The sequence below is a fragment of the Pongo pygmaeus genome, chromosome 10, assembly GCF_028885625.2.
Source record: "Pongo pygmaeus isolate AG05252 chromosome 10, NHGRI_mPonPyg2-v2.0_pri, whole genome shotgun sequence".
In the NCBI taxonomy this organism is placed as follows: Eukaryota; Metazoa; Chordata; class Mammalia; order Primates; family Hominidae; genus Pongo; species Pongo pygmaeus.
Genome location: NC_072383.2, coordinates 94418757 through 94431555, shown reverse-complemented (window position 1 = coordinate 94431555; position 12799 = coordinate 94418757). Strand labels below are relative to the sequence as shown.

At 39.5% G+C, this 12799-nt stretch overlaps 1 protein-coding gene across 2 annotated transcripts in view; it reads left to right on the top strand.

Annotated features, from left to right (window-relative positions):
- Positions 1-8282, top strand: part of LTA4H (leukotriene A4 hydrolase) — a 34986-nt gene extending 26704 nt beyond the window's left edge. Inside the window, exons 15-19 of one of the 2 annotated variants that reach the window (XM_054443509.1) lie at positions 86-140; positions 2808-2903; positions 5287-5369; positions 6045-6149; positions 8006-8282. In XM_054443509.1, the coding sequence (XP_054299484.1) occupies positions 86-140; positions 2808-2903; positions 5287-5369; positions 6045-6149; positions 8006-8123 (457 nt within the window). In that variant the 3' untranslated portion in view covers positions 8124-8282. The remainder of the gene's footprint in view (positions 1-85; positions 141-2807; positions 2904-5286; positions 5370-6044; positions 6150-8005) is intronic. The other variant, XM_054443510.2, reaches the window with a different exon arrangement.
- The last annotated feature ends 4517 nt before the right edge of the window (positions 8283-12799 follow it).

The window sequence follows — 12799 nt, the reverse complement described above, 5'->3', positions numbered from 1 at the left end:
AAATTTAAGTATGTATTGTAGCTTTAAAACTGCATTTCTGCAAAAGCACGTGCATTTTTAAACAATTTAATCTTTATTTTTGCAGTTATGATATGACTCTGACAAATGCTTGTATTGCCTTAAGTCAAAGATGGATTACTGTAAGTAATAATGTGTGATTTTTGATTCCTTTTTGAATTGTATAAATATGTCTTTACTCATGAAGCAGGGAGGGTACTTTAAATCACAAACAGTTATATTTGGAAAGGCTATTTGAAAGTCAGGTTTATCTAAGGTGATATTATATCTACTCTCAATATAGAAAATTAAGGGTTTGAGACAGGGTCTTGCTCTGTTGCCCAGGCTGGACTACAGTGGCGTGATCATGGCTCATTGCAGCCTCAACCTCCTGGGCTCAGTCAGTTATCCTACCTCAGCCTCCCAAGTAAGTGGGACTACAGGCGTGTGCCACCATGCCTGGCTAATTTAAAACTTTTTGTACAAACAGGGTCTATGTTGTACAGGCTGGTCTCAAACTCCTGGTCTCCAGTGATCCTCCCACCTTAGCCTCTCAAAGTGCTGGAATTACAGGCATGAGCCACTGTGCCCAGCCTAGAAAATTAAGTTTTATGGAGGGAAAAAATAGATGTTGAAGGCATTAATCCTGATTTTTCTTGCTTAACTCTTAAAGTATGCAAAAATATTTGCATCTTACCTTTCTTCTTTTCCTTTTAAATCATTTATAAGATACTGCTTCCAATACAGCAATTTCACATACCAGGTAAATCTAAAATGATCTTGGGTGACCAACGGCTGACTATTAGTGGTGGAAAGAATCGAGGCACTTTTGCTCTTTGTTCACTTTCTATGAAGCTTCTTAAAGAGGAGCTTCTTCATATATGTACTAAAATATAACCCTTTACTGAAGCCAAAGTAAGGATGTGCCCTTGATAATTCTTTAATGAAAAATAACAGAAGATTTAGGAATACTTTTATTCCTATTAATTTGCAACGGATTTATAATTTTTTTACGTAATTTCAACTTTTAAGTTCAGGGGACACGTGCAGGTTTGTTACACGTGCATATTGTGTGATGCTAAGGTTTGGGGTATGATTGATCCCATCACCCAGGTACTGAGCATAGTACCCAATAGTTTTTCAACCCTTGCCCCACTCCTAGTAGTGCCCAGTATCTATTGTTGCCACTTTTATGTCCGTGAATACAGTCGTTTAGCTCTCATATGTGAGAACATGCTGTATTTGGTTTTCTGTTCCTGTGTTAATTCACTTAGGATAATGGCCTCCAGCTGTGCAATCAGTTTAGCCATTGCCTTTTAAAACCTGTTTTGTGTAGTTGACAAACTTGTCATGATGAAAAGTATAAGAGATTTCTATGGGAAACAGGATTTTTTAACAGTGTGAGTGTATTAAAATCCTCTGTTTTAGTTTGAAAAATGTATTCCAGCTTATTTGGTGCTAGATAAAACTGCTACTAATTTCTGCTCAAATATTGCTTTGGGCCCAGCAGTTAAGGTGGATGATGATCAACTCTTCAATATTAGTAGAAACAGGCAGTGTTAGGAACAGATTCAGGACACTGTATTCACTAATGCACTCTTTTCCTTATGTATTTTATTTCTCAATGATTTGTCTTAAATAGTAAATAAATGCAAAATAATACTTATAACATATTCATATGGTGTAAAAAACAATTGTGTGACCCACCACTAGCATAAGAAGTAAAATCTTACCGGTACCTCTGTAGCATCCCTCCCCATCTTATCCCCCTCTCCACCCTCCTTGCTGACCCATCCAAGTAACCATTGTCCTGAATTTTGGTTTACCATTCTCTTGCTTTTTATGTTTTTACCACAGAAATAATATATCCTTAATTAATATATAGTTTAGATTTGCAGGCTTTTGCACAGAAAATGAGCTGGAGCTGTAAGTTCTCATATTAAGGATAAGTTGTAAAGGGAGAAGAAGTATTGCTATTAAGGAGAGTTCTGAAGGAGGGGAAGATGCAAAATATTTCTTTAAAAGGGTATATACATACGCATTAAATTTAGTGGAAGGATATACAGAAACTAATATTAGTTACTGAGGAGTAGTACTTGGAGACAGGGAGCAAAACCAAAAGAATTTTTCCTTCTGTCCTATTTGATTTTTTAGTATTTGCATATATTCCTTTTAAAGTAACAAAAGCCCTAGTTTAAAAGAATATAAAAGTAGTTCTAAATGATTTAAAAATCCTTATTTTTATAAGTTTTATTTAATATTGCTTAATCATCTTCTCAAATATTTTTTAGAGTAAATCCAAATTTGAAAAGTGAAGACTCATTTTTCTTTTTCTTAGATGGTTTCTAAGATTAAGTGGGGAAAACAGAATATGTGGGGATGGAGGAAAACATTAGTTTATGGCCTTACCAATTTATTAATGTAATATTTAAAAATACACGATTTCGTTCTTTACCTACATTTTTGAATTGGTCTATAAATTAGTTGACATGCATACATTTTGAAATGTTTCTTTGCTTTGGAAATTTCTGTACCTCGTATGGTACAATGAATGTCAACAGTTTCTTCCACTCTTCCTACCCATAATCTACTTTTTCTTAAGTAATATAGATTCTAGGAGTCATATCAGCTATTTAAATTACAGTAACTCAATCTCAGGATTACTTAAGTAACTCAGGCTTAAATTTATTTTGAATAATCTTGTTCATTCATATGGTTCTTTTTCTCAATTTTTACTTTTATGTCAGATAAACCAATGAGTATTATTAAATTGTACTTGAACAAAAATAACTAGGTAACATTTATTTTAGGCCAAAGAAGATGATTTAAATTCATTCAATGCCACAGACCTGAAAGATCTCTCTTCTCATCAGTTGAATGAGTTTTTAGCACAGACGCTCCAGACGGTAAGTACTAGCTCAAAACCTTAGAAATTAAAATGGACAGAAAAGCACAGCATTTATGTTCTACCCCACTTGGCAAAAGATTATTAATGTGGAAACTAATGGGGGAAAAAATCATTTATAAAATTTATTCATTTCTTTAAAAAAGCATTGAATGCTTACTGTGTTTTATATTGTGCTAAATATGAAAATATGTAAGAAAGGATATACCTTATCTTCAAATAGTTTATAATCTAGTAGGAAGGGGAACAGATGCAAAATTTAGCATAAGCCAGGCGCAGTGGCTCACATCTGTAATCCCAGCACTTTGGGAGGCTGAGGCAAGCAGATGACTTGAAGTCAGAAGTTCGAGACCAGCCTGGCCAACATGATGAAATCTCGTCTCTACTAAAAATATAAACATTAGCCAGGCATGGTGGCAGGTGCCTGTAATCCCAACTACTTGGGAGGCTGAGGCAGGAGAATCACTTGGACTGGGAGGCGGAGGTTGCAGTGAACCGAGATCACACTCCTGTACTCCAGCCTGTGCAACAGAGTGAAACTCCATCTCATAAAAATTTTTTTAAAAACATTAGCAATAAAAGGAGGCATACTTTAGGTATCATTTGGAAAAACTTAGTGACTCTTCCAACTGGGGGCATCAGAGAGGGAATTTTGGAGGAGACTTGATTTGCACCCCCAGGGCTAGCAGGGAGGTAGAAATTCAAGGTGGAGGGAGCAGCAAGGGCTGGAATTCGTCTGCAGCATTGCCGGAGTAAACAGTAGCACTGGGTAAGGTAGTCAGTGAAGGTAACACTAGAAAAGCTGGTAGGACCAGATGTGATGACTCTCAATGCTAAGCTAAGAAATTTTAGATCTTACACTGATCAGTAGGAAAGGATTTTAAAAATCCAGCAGGAGTGTCGGGATGAAATGCTGGGTTGTGAAAACTAATCTGGGGCCGTGAAGGCTGCATGGTGGTGAAGTTACTAGTTGGGAGACTGGCAGGAGTACCAGACTTGAGGGAGTGAGTTGCAGGGAGAGGGGAGAAGAGGATGTGAGAAAGAGGTTACACAGGATGAAAGCACAGAGCTTTGTGACTGACTGGATATAGGGGTTGACAGCAAAGAATCCAAGCAGATTTTAAGGTTTTGAATCTAGGCAATTGAAAGAATAGATGAAACCGAAAGGAGATGCTGCATTTTGAGATAAACCAATGACTGGATTTTAAAGACTTCCATGAAAGGGAAGTCTTCAGTCTAAGGACCTTGAGAAGGAAGATTTGGAGTGGAATTTCCTGTGAAATTGATGCAAAAATTAGAAATAGGATTTTGAGGCAACAAAGGCCCCATCAAAGAGAGAATCTATTTTTAGTGCATCGGGTCATCATGGTTTCATAAATTGCTCTACTACTGCTGGGTGGCCTAAGGCCACAGAGAGAGACAACATGGTAGGGTGATTCTGGAGTGGGTATGGCAAAACTTAGGGCAAGTCAGGGAGCCTTGGAGATGACCTTAACCAGTTGGTCTACCAGGGTGGACTTGGAGTTGCATGTGTCCGTAAGGGGCTAATGGACTAAATTATTAGTGACAGGGTTAGTAGTTCATGAGAGCAGAGATTGGTTAGTGAGTGTGGAGTCCTGTAAGGTAAGGAGGTCATGGTTGGAGGGGAGAGTTATCATCTACCTAGAGGCACCTCTGCCTCTCACAGGCACTACAAACTCTGTGCTTGTCCAAACTGAACTCATCTTTTTTCTTTCCTTTACCCAAACTTGTCCTCCCTTTTAGGGTGAGTTAAGGTAGGGATAGGATGCTTATGAACCCCCTGAAATTGTATACAGAAGTTTGTATTCATGTAGTAAGTGTATTTTCCCCCTAGGGAAAGAGTCCACGTTATTCATCAGATTCCCAGAGAGATCTATAATACAAACATTTAAGAACTGCTATTATGTAGGGATGCAGATAATTTAAGAGGGATTTCAGAGGAAATAATACAAAGATAAAGCTAGGGGGAATCAGTCAGGCAAAAATTAAGGAACTATGATTTAATCTGGAGAATGGAATTGCATTTAAGATATATAAGGTATAGAGAATAACTAGAAAAACTCTAGGAAAGGTCTGAAAGATAATATTTATACATGCTAAAAAGTCTAAGAAGAGCAATTCTCATTTAATGCTGAATACTTCACAAAGTAAATTATCCCTGTGCTCCCAGTAGAATATTCTCATCTGGAATAAGTTTGCACAGAATTTACTTTAGTGTGCAATTTGTTTCTTTTATTTTTATCTAACATTTCTATATTATAAAATATTTAGGATTTTAATCTGGCTATGCATTTCTCTCCAGCTCCTTTCTTCCAAGGAATCCTGTTGAAATGATACGGTATACTTCTTTATTTTGCTCTTAGGCACCTCTTCCATTGGGGCACATAAAGCGAATGCAAGAGGTGTACAACTTCAATGCCATTAACAATTCTGAAATACGATTCAGGTACATCATTTTAACTTGTCTCTGTGGAAGAAAGCAGAAAACTCCTTTGAAAGGTGGAGAAAGGGAATGCAGAGTATGAGACATACTTGAGTCTTGAGAAGTCCTTGTCAAACTGACTGCTTCTATATAAATACTTATAGTGGTATTTAAGGAATAGTTGCAATGTGTAATCTGATAGTATTAATCTTTTTGTTAGACTTTGCTCTAAACCTCTCTTGCCTTAAAAGAAAAAAAAAATTAGAATGAAGGATTCCGTGGTAAATAGGCTTTCTCCACAACCAACTAAATCTACTCTGAAATGGAAATAGTTAGAAATATTTTATTCTATTATATGTTAATCTTTCTTAATTCAAATTTGTAATGTGAGGCTTAAACCAAAGTTGAATTCCTTCAGAAATTGCATTTATAAGGTGTGTGAGCACCTACCTGATCCAGACCTTTTAAAATATATGATCTTTTTCAAGAACCAGCTCCTCTTCCTTTCTCTTCACCAATTATTAAATTGTATATATAAGGATTTGAGAGTCTCAGAATCAAGACATACCATAAAGTGGTGTACAGTATAACTATAGTGGGGTTATTCATATCACTACAGAAGTAATATTAAGATATACCTGTCATATCCTGCCCCTTCCTCATTTTCTACCCCATGCTCCCCTCAAATCCTCCTTTTAGATGGCTGCGGCTCTGCATTCAATCCAAGTGGGAGGATGCAATTCCTTTGGCGCTAAAGATGGCAACTGAACAAGGAAGAATGAAGTTTACCCGGCCCTTATTCAAGTAAGAGCCCACTCAGACTGTGCCTTGAATTCATCTAAGAGATAGGAAGAAAACTGTCAAATGTTTAAACGTAATCTATATGACAATATTTTTTAATTTGTTAAAGTTAATCACTATAATTTTGGAATAGGGATTCACACTTATAAATATTTAAAATTTGAAATAATTTCATTCCTTTTTTTAGAAGCATTATATATGGATTACCTATTTTGGGCCAAATAGAGTTAGACACTGATAAAATGGAAATAAAGATAGCCTTATATACACAAAGATTTTTAAAGGTAACTAGAAGATAATTGGTGGGTAGGTACAGACAAGAAAGAGTCTGAAGTTAAATATAAGGAGAAATAAGCAGATAAAGCTAACTCTTTTGTGTTCAAATGTTGCATAGAGGTCAAGGGTAGGTTGCTTGACATAATAAAGGAATGCTTAGTGAGAGGGGGATAAGTTGTATCTTGACTGCAAGATACAAGTTAAGAATATCTCAGTCAAGTTCTTTATGAATTTTGTCCAAATTCTGGAAAAAAAAATCATGCCATAAATATCCATGATTACTTTTGTTTGCTTTTCATTTACTTCACAAGTATTTAGGTTGGTGCAAAAGTAATTGCAGTTTTGGCCATCAAAAGTGATGGCAATATAATAATAACATCATAAAACTTGGCAAAATAAGTCATTATCTCTTTTTTGATGTGACCACAAAATTAATTTTTAAGTATATTTTATATGCTTTCCATAATTAAAACCAATCTAGCTTTGAATTGAGTAAAGTATACTTTAAATAGGTTTTTAAATAAGAGTATACTTGGGCCGGGTGCGGTGGCTCACGCCTGTAATCCCAGCACTTTGGGAGGCCAAGGCAGGCAGATCACAAGGTCAGGAGTTTGAGACCAGCCTGGCTAACATAGTGAAACCCTATCTGTACTAAAAATACAAAAAATTAGCCAGGTGTGGTGGTGGGCACCTGTAATCCTAGCTACTTGGGAGGCTGAGGCAGGAGAATCGCTTGAACCCGGGAGGCAGAGGTTTCAGTGAGCTGAGATTGTGCCATTGCTCTCCAGCCCCTCCAGCCCCTCCAGCCCGGGTGACAGTGCGAGACTCTGTCTCAAAAAAAAAATGAATAAATAAGAGTATACCTTTTGTTGGAAAAATAGATATTTCTGTTTTATGATGTTTATAGTAGTTACATTAAAAATGACTAATCCTACCTTTTGTATGGTAGGTCCTGTTTATTTAATGTATTTATTATTTATTTAGTGTATTATTTATTATGTATTTATTATTTCACTGTGGTCAGGATTTTTATTCTCAATTATTTGAAATTTTCAGAAATTCTATATAAATTTTAGTGTTTTCATACTCTTAAAATCTTGATTAAAAATTTTTTTTTAAAAAGCAGTTTTTAAAAAGAAAGGCTTTGAGGCTCACTCTCACATACAGGGCTAATATTTAGCCAGGAGATGAGAGGACTCCGTTCAAATAATAAAATCCTTCCATGCTGCTTGGTAAATAGCCACTGGTCCCAGCCACTCTAGCCCTTCCCTGTAACTTGCTGCAAAATATCTGATCTGCCAGTATAAAGGCCAGTCTCTGGTACAGAAGGAGGTCTCTGGGACCCTGTGGCAGGACCAAACCCATCTGATTGGCTGGGACTGGTGCCTTATTTGGGTGACGTTGGCTGTCACCCCTGCTGACATCCTTTAATTTAATCTTGGGTATTGACTCATGTTCTTATTCTCTTTCTCCTTCCTTTTTCCCTTCCTCTGAACCCCTCCCCTCCTTTCTTTCTTCTCTCCCTCCCTTTCTCCTCCTCTGTCTCCTTCTCGCCTTTCTTTCAATTTTTTCTTTTTTGGCAGGGATCTTGCTGCCTTTGACAAATCCCATGATCAAGCTGTCCGAACCTACCAAGAGCACAAAGCAAGCATGCATCCCGTGACTGCAATGCTGGTGGGGAAAGACTTAAAAGTGGATTAAAGACCTGCGTATTGATGATTTTAGAGATTTCTCTTTTTTAAATGGCATTCGTAAAGAAATATAAAACTTCCGCTCATAATTAAAACTGTCTTTTTAGTTTTGGCTTTTTATTGTTTTGTTGGTGATTTTACTAAAATAAAGTTGAGCTACTGCTTCTTATAGTGGCATAGTCTTTGTAAATTTGAACAAGGTTTAATCTTTTGATTTACAAATTTAAAAATTTTGAATTAGCTTTATATTAATTTTCTCCCAGTATGATCACAAAATATGTCAAGGTAGTATTTTACCTAATATATGATTTAAATTCATTAATTTGAATCTGCTGCAGATTCAAAAATTCAACATGATTAGGATTTTGCTTTGCTTTTTAAATAACCGTAAACATAAGGCCGGGCGCAGTGGCTCATGCCTGTAATTCCAGCACTTTGGGAGGCCAAGGCAGGTGAATCACCTGAGGTCAGGAGTTTGAGACCAGCCTGGCCAACATGGTGAAACCCGGTCTCTACTAAAAATACAAAAATTAGCTGGGCGTGGTGGCACGACTGTAATTCCAGCTACTCGGGAGGCTGAGGGAGGATAATCGCTTTAATCTGGGAGGCGGAGGTTGTAGTGAGCCGAGATGGCGCCATTGCACTCCAGCCTGGGCAACAGAGGGAGACTCTGCCTCGAAAAATAAAAAATAAAAAAAAACCTTAAACATGAATGCTCAGTAGCATTTGCACACCACCTACCTGGTGGACAGCAGATGAACTCCTTACCAGAATGTGTCAACCCTAGCAGGAGCTCTCAACTCCCTCCTCCTGGACCCCTCTGGCTCATCCAGTGGGCTTGTCCTGGTCTTCTGTCCATCAGGGGTCAGATGGCCACCCCAAGCACCAGTCTTTCCCATCCCTCTCACAGTCTGTTCAAAGACAACAAAATAACTTGAACCAAATAAAGACAAACATAACAAAGCACCCCTGCCAATGCAACGTAATGCCCGAGGGCACCTCGGCACACATAGCTGTATTAGGTAGAATTATTAGTGTATTAGCTCTATTAGTTAGAATTAATTAGAACCATAGCTGTGTTAGAATTCTTTGATTGCAAGTAACAGCAATCCAAGTGACCAGAAGTCAAAAAGGGAAAAGGAAGATTATTTTAAGGATACTAGGTATGGGGAGATGATCAGAACCTGGGACGGACAGAAGGGGTCTGATGCCCAGGACTGCAGCACCATCAGTGCTCTTGTCCCTCACCTCTGCCTCTCTAGTCCACGTTGTACAGGCTGGCCACTCTCCAGCTTTACTGTTGCAAATAGCTCTGACCACATGGAGAGGCTATCACAATTCCAAATTCCCAGAGGTGAGACTCTTAACCCAGGTTGGGTCCACCTCTGGTCAAATAAATTGTGTAAGAGGAATGGTGTCTTAGAGTATAATTGCTGGCATGGGGTGGGGGGGTGGGGGTGGGGGACGGTGTCCTGACCAAATAACCCCTCAAAGTGCTAATGCAGTGACTAAAGTTACAATAGGAGCGAACACCCAAGGTGGGACAGGTATGGAAGAGACATATTCCTGCCTATTCCCGGAATCCTGGCTTCTCCCTGGCTCTCACTCTCCCTAGGAGTTTTTGTTTTGTTTTTGAGACAGGGCCTCACGCTGTCGCCCAGGCTGGAGTGCAGTGGCATGACCACAGCTCACTGCAGCATCGGCCTCTGGGTTCAAGCCATCCTCCCTCCTCAGCCTCTGGAGTAGCTGAGACTACAGGCATGTACCACCATGTCTGGCTAATTTTTGTTTTGTAGAGACAGAGTTTGGCCATGTTGCCCAGGCTGGTCTCGAACTCCTGGGCTCAAGCAATCCGCCCCCCTCGTTCTGTCCTCTTGGTCACTTATCTACATTGCAGTGTGATTCTTTGTCCAGGCTCTACTCTCCCTTGTCTTCCTTGCCAGGAATAGAGAGAAGGGAGTTCAGTTCAAATCAGTGGCATAAGATCACATTCTAAGATTAGACTTTAGCAAATCCATTTACCCAAATACTGCTCTTTAAGGCTTCTGCCCTATGAGCTTACAAGACAAGCTCTAAGTTAATGTCGTTTTTAGTTATCACTTAGTGATACTGAAAGTGAATTGTGACAAGGGATGCTTGAAGGGTGGTGTGGAAGGGTGCTGTGAAGAAGGTAGAGGGCGCTAAAGACAAACTTAATCTTGCTTGCTGGTTTACCTAGGGGCCAGCTCGGTGCTGTTCACATTTCTTCAGTTCAGCTAGTAAGCATATGCTAAGTGTCTTTGTGCCAGGTCAGATATATACATAATTATGGATGAACACAGACAAGTAATTTCTAGATAATACTAAAGAAGAGCTATGCTAAGGCATCCCAAAGAAGGGCCACTTAACCCAACGGAAGAATTTAGGGAATGCTTCCTGGAGAAGAAAAGGCCTAAACAGGCTTAAGGAGTAAGAAAGATCTAGCCAGGCAAAGGAAGTTGGAAAGTGCATTCCTGGAGAAAGAATAACAAGGAAGTCTCTGCTCCACAATGCGTAGGGCCTGAGTTTAGTGTCCTCAAACTGCTGGGGGTGACTTACATGGCTGGGAGGTGGTATCATCTGGAAGCTCCTTCCCTCACTAGTCTGATGTCTGGGCTGAAATTACTCAGAAGGTGGACTCGGCAGTGACTGTCAACTGGAGCACGCAGTAGTTTGGGTTTTCTTGCAGCATGAAGATAGTTAGACCTCTTATTAGTCATCTTTATACAGCTTTATCCATCACCAGACAATAAGCCTCATGAAGGGAGAGCATGTTTGTTATTTCATCCCCAGCACCTCGCATAGAGCTTGTTACATAACAGGTGTTGAAAAAATATTTGTGAAATGAGTCAAGGAATGAATGGAGGGGGGCAGAAGGTTAAGGTGGTTCACATGTGCAGGCCTCAGTTTTCTCACAGATGTAGGAGGTAAGGTCTCCTTCTGAGAATTAGAGGAGATGGATGTTGAGAAGGTCCTGGCAGAGGGGTCAAAGTTTTGGAAAGTCACTGTGGGCTGGACGGAATAAAAGGGCAATACCATCAGTCTATGTGATCACAGGACTTTCTCTATCAGTGTCTTCTGCCTGGGTGAACACATATGGCAGTTTAATTTTAAACAGGGTCTTGCTCTCACCCAGGCTGGAGTACAGTGGTACAATCATAACTCATTGCAGCATTGACCTCCTAGGCTTAAGAAATCCTTCCAAGAGATGGCTGTTTTTTGTGATGACTAAGGGGATGTGTGTTACTCCAAGTGTAGACACAGGTTTAGGGATGCAAAGGAATCTCAGAGTGCTTAAGAAAGAGTGGTCCAATGAGCAACTAGGGGACCAGCTTCCTAGGACAGTAAGTGAGGATGCTGGTGGGAAGTGGAGGGATGAAGGGACTGACTGGAGGTCAGGTCCAAGGCCGGTGGTGACTAAAGTAAGGGGGCAGCTGGAAGGTCGTGGTCAGAAGGTGGAATATTGGAATTTCAGATTTCTTAAGTGTGTCAAATTCAGGTCATGACAAATTCCAGGGTGATTTCTTAAGTGTGTCAAATTCAGGTCATGACAAATTCCAGGGTGCAGTCACGGTGTGGGTAGCTGAAGAGCAAGTTTCAATAAGGCTCAAGGAAGGGTAGCTATTTGTACACTTCCTGGGAAGCTGTCAGCAGATGAGAGGGACTCTGGGTATGAGTATAGGTGTTTTTCGTGAGCAACCGTGTCTCTCTTCCCAACAGAAGTCTGATTTAGTGGAAACAGACTCTTTAGGATTTTTCTAGTGCAATAATCAAATCTCTAAAAACTGGCTTACAATGAAAGTGCTGCTTAGTCAAAATAGCATCTGCATATCTTTGGTGCCTGAATCATGCTATCCAGAGTTCCTTAATACCAATGGTAATGAGGCAGGTGCAGGGAGCAGTTATCTGTGGTGAAGAAGCTTAATTGGGTGAGGCATATCCATGTGCCAAGATGAAAGACCATTTATGGAACATTATAGCTTTATAATTCATACAGAACATTTACAAAGCATTATAGTTACATAGAGTATTGGTGTCCAGATACTAGTAATCACAGACACTTCTATAACATTTCCACTATGCCAGGTGCTGTGTTGAGGGCTTTACATATATGAACTGACTTCATCCTCCCAATAGCCCTTTGACATATATACTATCATCATTATCTTCATTTTACAGATGAGGCAACTGAGGCCCAGAGAAGTCAAATCTCTTGCCCACAAGTCATACACTTAGCAAATGGCAGAGCCAGGATTTGATCACAGGTAAATCCTGCACATACTGGAGGGAGGCAGTTAGCCCCTAGGCCTTCTGATAAGGAAATACAGGGTAATACTCACCTAATCAAGGCTAATAAGTAGTAGAGCTGGACTCTCATCCATGGCTGTCTGAGCCCCTAATCTCCAAGTCAGGGTGGTACATTTGCCCAGATGACGACCTTTAGTTGTGAAAATGATCTCTGGCCTTTGCAGTCTTCCCTGGTGGAAAGAAAGCTTCAGAAAACCTTACTGGTGACAGGAAGTAGTTGCTCAATACATGTTTGTGGAATAAACAAATGAGTGACGATTGCCACACTCCCGGTGTCACAGTTGGCCTGCAGGACACATTTTACAGTTGAGTAATCTCAGATAAAGACAGGAACATGGTGTTTATAAGCTGCCCTTAATG